At 41.0% G+C, this 18,294-nt stretch overlaps 1 protein-coding gene across 1 annotated transcript in view; it reads left to right on the top strand.

The window, feature by feature from the left end:
- Positions 1-18,294, top strand: part of GRHL2 (grainyhead like transcription factor 2) — a 119,165-nt gene that overhangs the window by 13,655 nt on the left and 87,216 nt on the right. The window contains exon 3 of the mRNA XM_065398290.1: positions 16,027-16,216. Within this exon, the coding sequence (XP_065254362.1) occupies positions 16,027-16,216 (190 nt within the window). The remainder of the gene's footprint in view (positions 1-16,026; positions 16,217-18,294) is intronic.

The raw sequence follows: 18,294 nt of genomic DNA, 5'->3' as shown, positions 1-18,294 counted from the left end.
GGCTGTCTTATATTGCTCAAAATAAAACTTCCAAATATTCACCAAGATTTTGGGATTCACCACTGTATGAATCTGTTAGCTTAGTAATGCCCCTCTGAAAAAGCAGTGGCTAAATACGATTTGGGGGTAATGGTAGATAATCAGCTGAACACGAGCTCCCAGAGTGACACTCCAAAAGGGGTAATGCAATCCTTGTATGCATAAACAAGCGAATCTTGAATAGGAGTAAAGACGTTATTTTACCTTTGTATTTGGTACTGGTATGACCACTGCTGGAATACTGTGTCCAGTTCTGGTGTCCACAATTCAAGAAGGATGCTGATAAACTGAAGGGGTTCAGAGAAGAGCCATAACAATGATAAAGGATTAGAAGTGTTGTAGTTGGGTTGGTCCCAGGATATTAGAGAGACAAGGTAGGCGAGGTCATATCTTTTATTGGACCAACTTCTGTTGGTGAGAGAGACACAGAGCTCTGTGTAAGCTCAAAAGCTTGTCTCCCTCACCAACAGAAGTTGGTTCAATAAAAGATATGACCTCATCCACCTTGTCTCTCTAAAAGAATAGAAAACATGCCTGAAAGCGATAGACTCAAAGAGCTCAATTTATTTAGCTTAGCATAGAGAAGGTTAAGCTGTGACTTGATTACAGTCTATAAGTACCTACATAGGAAATAACTCTTTGGTAATGGGCTCTTCAATATAACAGAGAAAGGTCTAACAATCCAATGGCTGGAAATGGAAGTGAGACAAATTCAGATTGGAAATAAGGCATACATTTTTAACAGTGAGGGTAATTAAGCATTGGAACATCTACCAAAGGTTATTCTGGAATCTCCATCACTGGCAATTTAAAAATAAACATTAGATGTTTTTCTAAAAGATACTCTATAGGAATTATTGTGGGGATGTGCTATGGTCTGTGCTACAGAGGAGGTCGGACTCAATAATCACAGTGGTCCCTTCTGGCTTTGGAATCTAAATCATAGGCTTCTAATCAATGACTGGAAGAATAACAGCTAATCAGCAGAGAACAGCTAACAGCAATAAGTAACTAGCTCTGACCTCCCAACAGATTCGGTACACTATCCTTCTTTTCTCTAATGATATCAAATATGTAAAGAGGAAGATAAATCTTCCTTCTGAAAGAATGACTAATTAAACCATATTAAGAGTGTTTGAACTGTGGAGAAATCAAATATTGCAACATCCTTGTAATTTGTGAATATATGCCTAATAACTATTGCCTCAAATGAGAGAGACACTCACAGACTTGCTATTTTCCCTAGTAGTCGTAGAATGCAATTCTGTCCCTAGTATTGAAGAATTTATCTATTTTATGTTTGAAATAAACTAAGATTTTATGATAATATGCTTTTTCCATTGTGAGAAGTCGTGGCTCGAAAGAGGTTAGGACTATTGCATTTGTGCTTTCCATATGATTGTTGCATCTTCAGAATAGAAAGCCTCTTTAGAGAGGTGCATTGCTGATGCTATAATTATTGCATTCCTATTAACTTCAGTGAGAGTTTTGAGTGAACCAGGGCTGCAGGCACAAGCCCTACAATGCAACAAGTCCAAGAAGCTTTGTCATTGCTACTTGGAGATTAAAGAAGTGCTGTGGGGCCACCTGCACAGAGAGATCTGTTAAACAATCTCGTATATTTCCTGTCAAAAGAATCAAAATACAGAGGGACCTGGATATAGGTCCTGATACAAAGCCCATTTAAATAAATTCCTGTTGACTTCATTAGGCCTTGAATCAAGCCCATGGTGCAAATCCAGAAAGTCCTCCGTTCTTTGAAGATATGCCACATAATATTGTCCTACTTAATAGAGTGAAACCTTCCTTCTGTAACTACCCAAAGGTCAACAAAAATTGATTGCGTAATAGAAATTGTTTTTAACTAAGTCAAACAAAACTGTATTTGAAACCACAGAGATACTTTAAAGTCTTTACTTAAGACAGGAAACTGATTATTAGAGGTGGACCTTAGTTCAGGTTTTACTGTATATTTTTTATCTTTCTTTCTGTGTCAAATACTTTTCTGTAGCTGCCTTTGACACATTTAATAACATATCCATGTTCCCAATATACTTTACTTTCCCTCAGAGATTAGTGTAGGCAATATAATTGCTTTTAGTCATTCAGCATGTTTGATCTTGTTGAGATTTGTCATTATATTGAAGAAGAAAAATTTACCTAGAATTACAGAAGAGTCCCAAACTAGCACTCCTTAGTAGGCAAACTCCCATTGCCTTCAATGGGAGTGTTGTTTGATTGAGGAAGAACTGCCGATTGGGCCAGAGGTCTGGTATCTTCTTACCTGTAATTTCCAAGTAGTCTAAACACTTGTATTTTACTCTACTTTGAAGTTATTTGTGTACAGTACATGTTTGCAGGGTTGGGGTGAAGTCTATTATAAGGACTTTATGTCTTCCTCTGAAGCTTTAGTATTGTCCATTACTAGAGACAAACCATCTGACTAGATAGACCATTTTCTTATTTGAGTATGGAAATTCTTATGCTTCTTTATAACTTTGGACACTGCCATCTAATTGAGGCCCAGATTTTACTGGCTATTAAACTGTAATTTCTGGGACAAGTTCTCTGGATTCCAACATATCTATTAAATAAATTAAAAAGTCATAGTGAGACAATGGTATATTTTATTCTTCACCTCCTGCCCACAAAAATATATTGTGAGTAGAGTTTGGGCTGACCTAGAATTCTCAATTCAAATCTCTTCAAGTTCTAGGAAAGTCAAGACAATGATCAGAACTTTTTGGCTTATGCTTATTTCTGTAATGGACACAAGTAGAACTTCAGTTTCAAACACTCTCAAACTTGGAGAAAATTTAGATCTGGATCTTAAAGTTGTGAACTGGGCCTATCACAAAAGAGAATTTTTGTTGTCATTTACCCACACTTTCAAATTTGTTCAGGATGTGTCCTCCCTTTAGCTACGTCTCACTCAAGCAGGGCTTTCCCGTGCAACTTGTGTGTGGACCCTGGGTTTAAATCTAGTTTATATCAGCTTCACACGTCTGTAAAATTTACAAGCACAAGCTAAACTGATCTAATCGGTTTTAAAATGATGTAAGAGAATCCACACACAGAAATTGCACTGGTTTAACTAAACCAAATTAAATTAAACTGGCACAATGTCTGTGTTGAGACAAGCCCTCGTTTAGTATCTTTTCACACTTCTATATAGTGGCATGTTGCCTGCAGCCTAGAAGTTTGGTGACTTATTTAACAGCTGCTACAAGCTGCCACGTAGATCATATCCAATTCTGAGCTTGTGTCTCAGCCTACTTGCATCATATTGTATCATTTGAATCAAATATTTATTTGAAATGCAGTTGTAAATGTGACAGGTTTGTTGATCTACACATTTACTCATTCATCTAGAAAGCAACTACACAACAGCACATAACAAGAATCAGCATATCAGAGAGAAACTCTCAATAAGGGCACGTCTGTACTTGAAACTTGTTGCAACTTTTGTGTATCCGCATTAAGTGATCTGCATTAAGTGATCCACAATAACTGTTGTGCAAGCAGTTTGTATTCACCACACTGTTATCCTGCATTGTTTTGTTTCTAAATAAATGCTCAGCATTCTGGTCAGCCATCCCATGATGCATTGCTCTGTAGCTATGCTGTATGCATTCTGGGATTTTTTGCACTGTGCATTGTGGGGTATCTATTGGCAGGCAATGGAATTGTGGGGCTGAGGGACAAACTAAATAATTACCATGATTCCTCTTATTTCATCCCATCATCCATCTGGCTTTTGCGAGCTAGCCAGCACCATTTTCAAAGCACTGTCAGGCGTCATAGAGGATACATATGAGAGCACTATATTCATCACCATCTAAATTCATCCAGTATTCTTTAGAACCAGGGCAATAGAGGCCCTGTTAAGGAGGATGACATTGAACACACATTTCTCCTAGATCTCTTCCTGGGGTGGCTTCGCTTGACAGAGAGCTGCTTTTGGGCGCAGACAGATAGCACTTACTGGTGAGACAGGATAATGATGCAGACCTGGGATGACTAACAGCAGCGGCAGACCTTCAAGATATCAAAAGTCACTTTCCTAGAAATTTGTATAGAACTGGAGCTGCAGTAGCAGAACACCGACACGAGAGCTCTTGTCAGTGTGGAGATGCGCACAGCCACTGCTGTCTGGGAGCTCACAACCATTGATTGCTACTGGTCAGTAGCTAAGCAGTTTGGTGTTGTTAAATCAACTGTCTGGGCTATTGTCATGGAGATGTGTATGGTCCTGGGCATCAGTCTGGGCTATGCACGGAGGTTATTAATGGGTTTGCATGGTTTGGGGTTCCCAAATTGTGCTGCGCACATTGATACGACTTGTGTGCGTATTCTTTGCCTCCTCACCCTCCAGCCTTGGAGTTAATCAACAGGAAGGGATATTTCTTGATGGTGCCGCAAAGCGTAGTTGATCACTGTCAACAATTCACTAATATTGACATTGGGTGGTCTGGAAAGGTCCATGATGCCAGGATCTTTAGAATCTCTGGAGTTTTTTCCTGCAATGAGAAATTGAATTTTTGCTCCCATGGTCTCAATGGACATTGATGGTGTTTGCAGATGGTGTTTGTAGCCATATTGGTCCTGGGATATGAGAGAGTCCAGGTAATATCTTTTATTGGACCAACTTCTGTTGGTGCACGGGACAAGATTCCACCAGTCATTCTAGAGACTCAGCTTTACCATATGTTCCCCTGACTTTTGAAGCCTTTTACTCTACACTTGGATAGGAGAAAGGAACTGTTTAACTATACTGTGACAGGGTGCACTCACTGCCGGTGGCACCTCTTCCTGGCCATCCCAGGGATTAGCTCTGCCAGGTGCTGTGCCCCCCTTCCAGTGGTGTCTTCACCCATCCTGTCTCATCCTGAGGCCCCTCTTGTTCCAGGAACTGCAGCCTCCCATTTGTGACTTGGCTCTCCAACGAGGTCACTAGGTGATTTCCCTTTCCGGGGTTAGGAAAGTCTCTTCTCACAATAGGCTCAGGCAGTTTTCCCTGTTCACTGCCCTGCCAGTGCCACTTCCCTAATGGCTGGTTGGGGAACCCAGGCCCAACCTCTACTCTGGCTTCCAGCTCAGGGACCCTGTAGTCAGCAGCCAAGGCCTGTTCCACCCATATCTTGCTGCATTTCCCTGAGCCCTTTCCTAACCTTCTGGTTCTCCCTTCCTTCTCTGGATCTGTCACCTTCACACCACTCCCTCCTCCTAGGAAGCAAGTGCAGGCTACATGCCTCTGCAGCCTCCAAACACTCCTCCCTCCTTCCAGGGAGTGACTGCAGCCTTTCCCATCAGCCCTTTTCTGTTGCCAACTTCCTGGCTTCATAAAGTGAGGACAGCTCCTCCTCCAGCTGGACTTCATCAGCAAATTAGGCCTTAGCACTCCTTGGCTCTCTTCCAGGTGTGGCTTATGCATTAATTGGCCTAATTTACCCCATCAGGTCTTGTGTGGGGTGGACACCCCATCACCTATACCTTGAGTGTTGCAGAATGACAGTGGACTGTGCATTTGGGAGATTGATAGATAGATATTGGGGTTTGATGTCTAGGCTAGAGGCTGATGAGAAATAGCTGCTACTTATGACAGCTGCTTGCTGTGTTTTGCACAGCCTTTGTTAGAGCAAGGGAGAGAGCCTTGCAGATGGATGGGAGGAGGAGGTTGGCATACTTGATGAACATTTTCAACAGCCAGAGAAGATGCCTCTGTGAAATGCTGCAGCTACTGAGGGGCACAGTTCAAGATGTGTTATGTTCCTACTATGAGGCTAGGGGTCACTTGTGAACAATGTATATGCTTTTGTATATCATATTGCCTCTATATAAATCCATGGTACGCCCACATCTAGAGTACTGTGTGCAGATCTGGTTGCCCTATCTCAAAAAGGATATATTGGAATTGGAAAAGGTTCAGGAAAGGGCAACAAAAATGATTAGGGGTATGGAACAGCTTCCATATGAGGAGATATTAATAAGACTGGGACTTTCCGGCTTAGAAAAGAGACAACTAATGGGGGGTATGGTAGAGATCTATAAAACCATGACTGGTATGGAGAAAGTAAATAAGAAAGTGTTATTTATTCCTTATAACACAAGAACTAGGAGTCACCAAATGAAATTAATAGGCAGCAGGTTTAAAACAAACAAAAGGAAGTATTTCTTCACACAACACACAGTCAACGTATGGAACTCTACCCAGAAGATGTTGTGAAGGCCAAGACTATAACAGGGTTCAAAAAGAACTAGATAAGTTCATGGAGGATAGGTTCATGAATGGCTATTAGCCAGGATGGACAGGGATGGTGTCCCTAGCCTCTGTTTGCCAGACACTGGGAATGGGCGACGGGGGATGGATCATTTGATGATTACCTGTTCTGTTCATACCCTCCGTAGCAGCTAACATTGGCCACTGTTGGAAGCAAGGATACTGGGCTAGATGGACCCTTGGTCTGACCCAGTATGGCCGTTCTTATGTATACAGCTTAAATCAGGATCACTGTGCTCGTATTAATGTATACGTACAGTACTGTTAGCTTTTGACATTCTGCATATAGGGATTCTAGTATACTCTATGTGGGAATTTTTAACATAGCGTATGGATGGATTGTATTATAGTGCATGTGAAGGTGGGCATTCTTATGAATTAGGTTAGTGGACATATGCATTTTCATGAATTGTTCTAGATGAAAAACCATGCAAAGACATTTTCAATAATTTTAAAATAACAAATACAGTACACCAATTTGAAAGTTGTGATCAGTAAAAAAGTATTCAACATTCATAAGATTGTGTAAATTGAAAAACACTTTAAAACATTTAAGTTATAAAGTATAGTGTGCAAATAAGTTTATGCTTTCAAAGTCATAAATGTATGTATGTAGGGCACTCAATACTGCTCTCGGCATCTTGGAATATGGGATGATGGTAGAAGGGAATCTCCCTGTGGCTCACAGAACATGATTTTCTTTATCTTGTGCCATAGACTGCCTAGAAAAAGAACTCTTTCCTGGCATTGTTGCAGTGAATGGTGTGTCCCAAAATGTGGAATTTCAGAGGTAGAGGGCTGCACAGGTGCATAGGCTAGGGCATAGGCCTTGACCAGAGAGCCACTATGCTCTAGTCTACAGGACAGTTGTTTGCCTTTCCATCATCTGCAGCAGCTGTGTATATATGGACCTAGCCATGTCCCTGTCCTTTTCTTTTTCCTTTTCTGTCATGCTGCAGGAACCCTTCCCTCCACTCCTCTGTCATTTATCTCTCTCGGGATGTTCTTTGAACATGTCATGCCATGCTCTTCCTCCTATGCAGATTGGACAGATGTTCACGCAGTGTTAGCACCCTATCCCTGCTCATTATAAGGTGTCTGCTGTGATGGCCAAAAAAAAAGAGAGAGCGAAAGGACAACTAGTTACTGTTCAAATTGAAGTCTCCATGCTAACAGTAACCAAATGTTGCTTTTTCCTTAATTTTAGAATTCTATTCCTGAAACTCTTCCCAGTCTTGGGTGAGCTTGGAGATGGTAGGATGTCTTCACAATCTTCTCTGTTTTAACAGGACACCTTCACCTGTGATTTGAGGGGGGTGATTTGTTTAGCCAACTTGGGGAAAGGGGTAATAAATACATGGTGGGCTGTGGGTGTTGGGGTGGGGGCTATCTAAAGATGGTGCAGAAGAGGCAGGGTAGTAATTACACGTGCATCTCTGCAGGCTGTCCTTACTTTGGAGGATGTTACTCTGAGGCAGGTCACCAAAAGGCAGAAAAGGATTCTGTTCAAAAAGGTCATTGACAAAGCAGAAAAATATGCTGTGCTGCTGTTTATCAGGATGGTGCCCACAATGCTGGGGTGCAACTAATATGGAACCACAAACTGTGGGCAGTGAGAGAAGAGCTGCATTGCTGTGCAATCTTCTTGCCAAAGCAGAATACTATCTTTGGCTTAGGTTCTGTTTTTAAAACACCCATGAAACAGCACAAAGTGCCCTGTAAAATAAATAGAATGCTGCAGTAGCCCAAAGGGAGCTGAAATCCTTACAGTGCCTAACAATAATTTTATTTGTGGAAATGTTTATGTTCCGTTACTTTTCTGATTTACCTCAGAATACTGCGCATTGGCTAAAAGCTGAGGGCATTAACGAAACTGTGAGCAAGATACATGATTCTGGTGTTTTTCTTTTCTGTGTCGGCCACTACAATAAAAATGCCTTTACTTTACACCATCTGCTTTTTAACCCATGCGGTGCCGCCATCTTGGCTGGGGGGGAGGGGTTATTCATAGATTCATAGATTCTAGGACTGGAAGGGACCTCGAGAGGTCATCGAGTCCAGTCCCCTGCCCTCATGGCAGGACCAAATACTGTCTAGACCATCCCAGATAGACATCTAACCTACTCTTAAATATCTCCAGAGATGGAGATTCCACAACCCCCCTAGGCGTTTATTCCAGTGTTTAACCACCCTGACAGTTAGGAACTTTTTCCTAATGTCCAACCTAAACCTCCCTTGCTGCAGTTTAAGCCCATTGCTTCTTGTTCTATCCTTAGAGGCTAAGGTGAACAAGTTTTCTCCCTCCTCCTTATGACACTCTTTTAGATACCTGAAAACTGCTATCATGTCCCCTCTCAGTCTTCTCTTTTCCAAACTAAACAAACCCAATTCTTTCAGCCTTCCTTCATAGGTCATGTTCTCAAGACCTTTAATCATTCTTGTTACTCTTCTCTGGACCCTCTCTAATTTTTCCACATCTTTCTTGAATTGTGGTGCCCAGAACTGGACACAATACTCCAGTTGAGGGCTAACCAGCGCAGAATAGAGTGGAAGAATGACTTCTCGTGTCTTGCTCACAACACACCTGTTAATGCATCCCAGAATCATGTTTGCTTTTTTTGCAACAGCATCACACTGTTGACTCATATTTAGCTTGTGGTCCACTATAACCCCTAGATACCTTTCTGCTGTACTTCTTCCTAGACAGTCTCTTTCCCTTTCTGTATGTGTGAAACTGATTGTTCCTTCCTAAGTGGAGCACTTTGCATTTGTCTTTGTTAAACTTCATCCTGTTTACCTCAGACCATTTCTCCAATTTGTCCAGATCATTTTGAATTATGACCCTATCCTCCAAATAAGTTGCAATCCCTCCCAGTTTGGTATCATCTGCAAACTTAATAAGCGTACTTTCTATGCCAATATCTAAGTCGTTGATGAAGATATTGAACAGAGTTGGTCCCAAAACAGACCCCTGCGGAACCCCACTTGTTATACCTTTCCAGCAGGATTGGGAATCATTAATAACTACTCTCTGAGTACGGTTATCCAGCCAGTTATGCACCCACCTTATAGTAGCCCCATCTAAGTTGTATTTGCCTAGTTTATCGATAAGAATATCATGCAAGACCGTATCAAATGCCTTACTAAAGTCTAGGTATACCACATCCACCGCTTCTCCCCTATTCACAAGACTCGTTATCCTATCAAAGAAAGCTATCAGATTGGTTTGACATGATTTGTTCTTTACAAATCCATGCTGACTATTCCCTATCACCTTACCACCTTCCAAGTGTTTGCAGATGATTTCCTTAATTACTTGCTCCATTATCTTCCCTGGCACAGAAGTTAAACTAACTGGTCTGTAGTTTCCTGGGTTGTTTTTATTTCCCTTTTTATAGATGGGCACTATATTTGCCCTTTTCCAGTCTTCTGGAATCTCTCCTGTCTCCCATGATTTTCCAAAGATAATAGCTAGAGGCTCAGATACCTCCTCTATTAGCTCCTTGAGTATTCTAGGATGCATTTCATCAGGCCCTGGTGACTTGCAGGCATCTAACTTTTCTAAGTGATTTTTAACTTGTTCTTTTTTTATTTTATCTTCTAAACCTACTCCCTTCCCATTAGCATTCACTAAGTTAGTCATTCCTTCAGACTTCTCGCTGAAGACCGAAACAAAGAAGTCATTAAGCATCTCTGCCATTTCCAAGTTTCCTGTTACTGTATCTCCCTCCTTACTGAGCAGTGGGCCTACCCTGTCCTTGGTCTTCCTCTTGCTTCTAATGTATTGATAAAAAGTCTTCTTGTTTCCCTTTATTCCCGTAGCCAGTTTGAGCTCATTTTGTGCCTTTGCCTTTCTAATCTTGCCCCTGCATTCCTGTGTTGTTTGCTTATATTCATCCTGATTGGGGTGGAGGAAGAAGGAAGACCAGGCAGGAAAGAGAGCAATAGACACTGCAGTGGGGAGGTTAAAGGGGTGGACAGGACACAGAAAGCTTAAGCACTTGTTGTGTTTTTTGTTTCGTTTTTATTTTTTAATTGATGCAAAGGACACACCAGTTTGGCAGATGAGCAACAGTTCCTTAGGGATGGGGATTCAGCCACACCTACTTTGCTGTGGGTAAATTCATCCCGCATCTCAGTAAATCTGCTTCCAAAATAGGCTTCCAAAACAGCAGGTGATTCGCAACAACAAAATAATCTTGTTTGTGGATGCAAGGCACTTTAATGCGACATAACTCCAATTAACCTGCTATACATTTCAGATGTAGACAAGCCCTAAGCAAAGTCATTATCTTCATTAGTCATAAAAATCAAGCGTGAGGCTGCCAAAACCCATAGCCAGGAAACATAGGCAATGTTAAGAGGCCCAACAACTTGCCAACCAAAACCCCACTGAATAAGTCAAAATTCACTCAGACCACACAATAGCTCCAAGGGGTAAGAAAGTTCAAGAATACATACAGTGATGGAGAATCACATGAAGTTGGGCCTCTCTCTCTGGTACAGACAGAATAGGTGGTTGCCTGGAGAAACAAAATGTCCACTAACTATTTGTGTCTGTATGTGTCTCCAATCTGGAGGAGTTGGACATTTGCTGTTTGCCTAGAGCAGCAGAAACCCCTCGAGCCAGCCCCACTGAAAGGCCTGGTGGTTAGCCACTTGGTGTAGCTTCCTGGTGTAAAGGAAGAACATTAATGAAAATGGTGACTTGCTCCAGTACAGCTGACATGGAGAAGACTGCAGGGTCCTGGAGCAAGATGCACCAGTGCAAGTCAGTCCCGGTTTACACCTGTTCACTTGGCCTACGTTAATAGGAGTAGATAGCAGTGCACCATGTACTGATATAGCTGTATCAGTGGCTAAAACAAGAAAAAAGAAAAGGAACTAAACTCTGTCCAGATGTACAGCCAAAAGTGAAAACAAAAGAACAGTGCATAGACTGTGCACATAGATAGTGTGCATCACAATACTTTCTTCCTTGTCATTTCAATCAATTATTTAAAACCCCCTGATTACAGCCTTTTCTGCTCTGCCAGTGCAACCAGTGGCCGGAGAACACCTATTGGCAACCTTTTCTTCTTTACCAACATACCCAACCACCTCAGACCAAAGTTCTGCTACCCCTCAAAGAAGACCAGAAAAGCATATTCACAGCTCTGCCAACTGGAAGGAAAATGTACTGCAGACAAGTCATAAACTGCATCGTGTCAAATGGGCTTGAGGAGAGCCGAGTGGTGCCAGGAATTGGGGAAGGAGCCTGCAAAAATGCCTTGCGTGACCCACGTGCAGAAAGAACTTAGCCTAGAGGGATAGAGGAGATTGTGAAATCCTGTCTATTAGGGAAGGAATGGTTTGTACCTGGGAGGGCCAGATGAACTGTTTAGTTCTTGTAATGTTTCAGAAACCAGATCCCAGGAATGAGGGAACTTTATCTGAAGCATGTTGGATATGTGCATTCCTTGGAGAGTCAGAGGGCAAAGTGTGGCTTGGACAACCCAATGATGGGACAGGCTAGAGTGAACCCTCCACATTTGCTCCAATCTCTTCAACCTGTGCCTAGCTTTTGGTGCTTAACAGGGAAATTATGTTATTGTGACATGAAGTTTCTATGGACATGCTGAATCTCATGGTATTTGTGAACTCCATGTGGGCCCAATGCAGGTGGCCATGCTATGGGGAGTAGCTTACAGGAAATCAAATATGGGAGCAGGAGAGAGGCAGACACATGGATGAAAAGGGGATGCTATTGCTATTAATAATGCCTTGTGCCACTCCAAATGCCTCATACTAGGATTGCCAATTTTGGTTGGACGTGTCCCTGGAGGTTTCATCACATGACATAATCTTTAATTAAATATTAATCTTTAATTCATGGAGACTCCAGGACAATCCTGGAGGGTTGGCAACCATACTTACTATCTCAAAATGAGTTCTTTAGGGGAAGGTGCTAGTTCAGTTTAATTTAAACCTCTTCCAAGTTTACTTAAACTAAACTGACCTTTACAATAAGAGTTTTCAAATAGGGGTTTTCACCAGTTTAAGTATATTGGTTCAAATTCATACCTTTGGTTGTAGTTGTGCAACTTTCCTGTGTAGACAAGGCCTCAGACTAGGCTTATACTATCATGGAGACCAATTTGCTACAGTGTGTAAACATTTTGTTGTACTAAACCTGACCCATGAGTAATGTGATAGTGTTGCTGTTCTTCACAAGCTTGTATCCCTTCCTTCCACCTCACTCCCATCAAAAAATTGGTGAGTTCCACGCAGTGCTGACAGGCAATGTAAGTAATGCAGTGTCTACACAGACACTTTGTTGCCCTAACTACATTGACCTAAGCGCTATGCCTCTCGTGGAGGTGGAGTTATTAGGTCGGTGTAGTGGGGGACTTACATCGGCAGCAGCAACCCTGTAGTGTAGTCTCTTACAGAGTTAGGTCGATGTAACCTTATGTCGACCTAACTCTATAGCAGGGGTCGGCAACCTTTCAGAAGTGCTGTGCCGAGTCTTCATTTATTCACTCTAATTTAAGGTTTCGCATGCCAATAATATATTTAAACATTTTTAGAAGGTCTATTTCTATAAGTCTATAATATAGAACTAAACTATTGTTGTATGTAAAGTAAATAAGGTTTTAAAAATGTTTAAGAAGCTTCATTTAAAATTAAATTAAAATGCAGAGCCCCCCGACCAGTGGCCAGGACCCGGGCAGTGTGAGTGCCACTGAAAATCAGCTCGCATGCCGCCTTTGGCATATGTGCCATAGATTGCCTACCCCTGCTCTATAGTGTAGACTAGGGCTAATACTGCATTCTGCCCATGACTAGCTCTTCTGATAACAATCAATTGGTTGAAATGATTTCACAATGCTTAACTGGTGATAATTAGGTCTCAGCATTAACCCCCCTGTGAGCTGACTGCAGGGCTCAGGGTAGAGAAGAAGTTTTTATTTCTGTTAGTGTTATTGTTTCAGTTTGTTTCCAAGCTCCATAAAACGACAGTGCTTTTGTTTACATGCTGCAGGCCATCTCTATAACCAGAGGAGACATTTTATTTTTAAATGTGAAAGCATAGAATCTAGAGAAAATGTGTTTAGTTGAATCTGAAGGAAGACCCTAAAACCTAATCTCCTGATCTCTGCTGCCATGATTTTTTACCTCCCAGGCTATTTAATTATTGACAGGCAATTCAATTGCACTCATCACCTTAGTGTCTGAGTGCCCTCCAAAATGATAGATGTATCATTTATGGAACTCTCCTTTCTTACCCCTTGAAGATTGAACCTATCAAGGACTGAGTGCTTAGAGGCTGATTCCTTCTGGTTTGGGTGTCTAACATTTCTCCAGACAAGCCTGTTACAATTTTAAACAGGTGATTCTTGTGATAAGCCTGTAGCACTCACACTATGAAGTCAGTTATGATTGTCAAATGCAAGAGCTCCAAGGGACAGAAGAGTGAATGTTTGTAGTTTTTGATTATGAGCTAAGATCACTACAGAGGAGACTGTATGTGGTATTGGTGCTGCTCACAATGGGCAGTTGTCCATGTCATAAAACCATCATGTGTTTAGTTAAAGGAGAGCTTTGTTCAGGAAAGAAGAATCCGAAGGGAATAATTACCTCTTAGCTGAAGAGAAGTGGCTCTTCCAGGGCGGGAACAAGGTTTCAATCACCTCTTAAGCACAAAGAAAGAGGTTATTGCAAACCTGAGTTGAACGTCACTAACAATACAAAGCTGACAAGGAAAGCAGGCCTTGCAGTTTCTTACACCTGTCTCTTCTATTATAAATAAATGCTTTAGTTTCCCTCACTGTAGCTGTAGGTACCCAATTATAGATATGGAAATGAGAGGGGGAAGCCCTAAAATAGTGCAAAAGGCCAGATGATGGTGGAAAGACACTGCAAAAAGGAAAGGAGTATCTTAAAGTCAAGATATTTAACCAGAAGGAAAAAAATAATCAGAGATCATTATTCTGGTTATTTGTGTAATGAAGTTATGAAATGCTCTCTCCTGCAGCTCATAAAATTTTGATCCGTGTACTGGCTGATTATTGTTTCTTGTTAAACGAAGTAACATGCAAACAGTGCTGTGTTCTGGAGAGATGATAATCTCTACCCCCCAAAATCCCTTAATTATTCAACAAGAAAATTCACTTTACAAAGCCCATTCAACCATCAGTAGCGTTCAATGTGAAGTTTGTGCTTATCAGTAAATTTACAGTAGGATTCACTGTAACTGGAAAATTGTGGGTCAGGGCATATCCCAGGGGAGTAAAGGCAAGGGAAGCACTTATTTGGATTGTGAATTCAGTTTGACCTTTATTGTCTCCTATTTCTCAATTCAAATATAGGACTAGATTGCACAGTGTTTGTTTTAACAGAAGTCCCACTAACTTCAATTAAAGTTTTGCCTGCTTAAGAACTGTAGGATTAGGCCAACAATAATTAGAGGAGAACCAACAAATCTAAAATGAGCAGTTTTTACATAAATGTAAACGATTGTAAGGAATTTAAAAAAAAAACTTCACAAGAAAGGCTAGTCAAGTAAATAGGCTGGCAAATGAAGAAAGCACATTCAATTCTAAGTCATTTTTACCCAATTTGATTCTTCCTCGGAGAACTGATAAATTTTTTGAAGAGGAAATGTATAAAAAAGATTTCATCAGGTGCATAGTTTGAACAATCAAACTGACTCAGTGCTTCCAATGAACAATGGGATTATCTGCCTTTCAATCCAGATAAAACACTTCCCTCCCAGTGCTGGGTTACTTCTGATTTTTTGTGTAGTAATAATACTTTGCATTTATATAGCTGTTTATCTGTTGGATCACAAAGCACATTATAAAGGTGGTCATTGTTATTTCCATTTCCAGTAAATGAGGCTTTGTCTGCAATGGAGATTTCAGCTATTGATAGTCAGCCATCAGTGTAGTTGTATGAATACAAACCCGTGATGTATGTGTGCAAACCCACTATAATGCCACGATTCACACAGGTTCAGTGTATCCCAGTTTCAAGCAAGGGCAAACTACACTTGTGCAAATCATAGTTTATAGTGGTTTTGCCTGTCTATGCCAAGGGTTTACAGCTATACTGGAGGCAGAAGTCCCCAGCATATACAATGCCTGAGACTCAGAGAGGTTAAATGATTTGCCCACAGTAGGTCAGTGGCAGAGGTGGGAATAGAATCCAGGTCTCCTGCCTTCCACCCCATTGGACCACAGATGCCCCAATTATTGAAAGGCAATCTGAAATCACTGTCAAATTACCTTCCAAATAAGCAAGAAGGGAGAAAAATAGTTCTGCTATAAAACAGGCATGTTTCTTAAACGGAAAAATAATACCTATTGTTTTACAACAATTTGAAAATTATTTTAACAGATACACCAATATACATAGTACAGTGTGAGGAAAACAATGCACACAAATCATTGGGGTGCAGATGCACACCAGTTTGGTCTTCTGGATGCATAGATACATATAGTTAAGGTTTGAGGATCTCTATCTAGTATTGATGCATGTTTTAACAGCAAGTTTAGTACCGAAGTCTTTGCTTGACACTATTAGATCAATTTTACTCCATTTTGTCTTATTTTTTGCTCATCCTCTCTTGAAAAGATTATGCAATAGAAAATTGTAAGGTGGCTTGTGGATCTGAAAGGAAAAATCTCTGGTGAATTACCATTGTGTGCCTTGTGTTTTTACAGTAACAAACGGCTTGTGGCCTTAGTACCAAATGAGACACCATTCAATACCAGACGAGCCTACACAAGTGAAGATGAAGCCTGGAAATCGTACCTGGAAAATCCCCTAACAGCAGCTACCAAGGCTATGATGAGCATAAATGGAGATGAGGACAGTGCTGCTGCTCTCGGCCTATTGTATGATTACTATAAAGTAGGTAACTTGATTGATATATCTTCCAACCGTGATAAATTTAGCAGGGGTCTGTTTTTAAGGCATAATCAAGAAAGAAAATTATGCTGCAGAACAATTTCCAAATAAGTTTCTTCCCACTGGACACTAGCATTAAACTCCCTCTCCATTTCAAGAAGACAACCTAAAGGCCTTTTGATTTAGCTACCACTGGGGATTAAAGCTACAATTACAAACCTTAAAAGAACCCAGGACCCACTATTTTGTTCAGCACAGTATTCTTGCTTTTCTTCATTTCTAAAAGCCTCTGATATAATTAATTAAGTTTTCTTTAGTTTTCTTTAAGTTTCTATAATTAAGTTTTCTTTTGGTTTACAAGTCTGGAGTATTCTTTAAAAAGCAGAGACCTTGCTCATCTGGAGGTTTTTCTATGGTATCAGGACTCATTTTGCTTAAATTGAAACTTTTTATTTTTGCCCACTCTTTAACTAGGCTTTCTCTCTTAATGGCAGTTCCATTTGTTATTGTTGTTGTTATTTATTTGTATTAAAGTAGTGCCTAGAGGCCCCTCTGGGCTCAGACCCCATTGTGCTAGGCGCTGTACAGACACAGAATAAGAATCAGTCCCTGCCCCAAGGAGCTTACAATCTAAATAGACTATGAGAGAGACAAAGGGTAGAAGAAAGGAAGTAGTATTACCCTGTTTACAGATAGGGAACTGAGGCACAGAAAGATTAAGGGATTTAATCAAACTCACATAGAAAGCCTGTGACAAAGTCATGATTTGAAAACTGAGTCCCAGCCCAGTAGCTTAACCATGAAATCATCTTTGTTCTCGTATCTCTGATAATGTCTAAGTATGGCTGCTGCTAAGACTCTGGCCCTGATTACTGGCTACGACTGAAGTCAAAGCAAAACCATGGAATGCTTCTTACCAACTTTGCCATGCAGTACCTGTGTGAGAAATACCATTTTAACCCCTGCAGCGATGGTCCCCCGCTCTAAAGCATGAAACTCAATTCTGATTCCCGTTTGTGTAATCTGAAGTTCTTGTTGTTTCACTTAAATTGTCTTGGTCCCAATGTCTCTGATGTGTTGGATGACATTTTTTTACATTACTTTTACAATGAATGTGCATTTTCACATTCAAGCTGTGTTTCAATGTGGTTTCTTTTTCATGTTTGGTTTTTAACGAATCAAGCAATATTCACCTCAACAATTTAAAATCTCTTGCAGGTATAAAAAAAATTATCTAAATTGATCAGAGGGGTAGCTGTGTTAGTCTGTATCCACAAAAACAACTAGGAGTCCAGTGGCACCTTAAAGACTAACAGATTTATTTGAGCATAAGCTTTCGTGCGTAAAAAAACACTTCTTCAGATGCATGGAGTGAAAATTACAGATACAGTGGCACATGAAGAGAAGGGAGTTATCTTACAAGTGAAGAACCAGTGTTGACAAGGCCAAGTCAGTCAGGGTGGATGTGGTCCACTCCCAATAATTGGTGAGGAGGTGTCAGTACAAAGAGAGGGAAAATTGCTTTTGTAGTGAGCCAGCCACTCCCAGTCCCTATTCAAGCCCAAATTAATGGTGTTAAGTTTGCAAATGAATTGTAGCTCTGCAGTTTCTCTTTGAAGTCTGTTTTTGAAGTTTTTATATTGAATGTCCAGGGAGATTGAAGTGTTCTCCTACTGGCTTGTGTATGTTACCATTCCCGATGTCTGATTTGTGTCCATTTATTCTTTTACTTAGAGACTGTCCGGTTTGGCCAATTACATGGCAGAGGGGCATTGCTGGCACATGATGGCATATATCACATTAGTAGATGTGCAGGTGAATGAGCCTCTGATGGTGTGGCTGATGTGGTTGGGTCCTATGATGATGTTGCTAGAGTAGATATGGGGACAGAGTGGGCAGCGGAGTTTGTTATAGGGATTGGTCCTGGGTTAGTGTTTCTGTGGTGTGGTGTGTAGTTGCTGGTGTGTATTTGCTTCAGGTTGGGGTGGGGGGGCATCTGTAAGCAAGGACTGGCCTGCCTCCCAAGGTCTGTGAAAGTGAGGGATCATTTTCCAGGATAGGTTGTAGATCACTGATGATGT

This window comes from Emys orbicularis, chromosome 2 (assembly GCF_028017835.1).
Source record: "Emys orbicularis isolate rEmyOrb1 chromosome 2, rEmyOrb1.hap1, whole genome shotgun sequence".
NCBI classification, from domain to species: Eukaryota; Metazoa; Chordata; order Testudines; family Emydidae; genus Emys; species Emys orbicularis.
The sequence above is the reverse complement of the archived record's forward strand: the minus strand, read 5'-3'. Positions and strand labels throughout refer to the sequence as shown.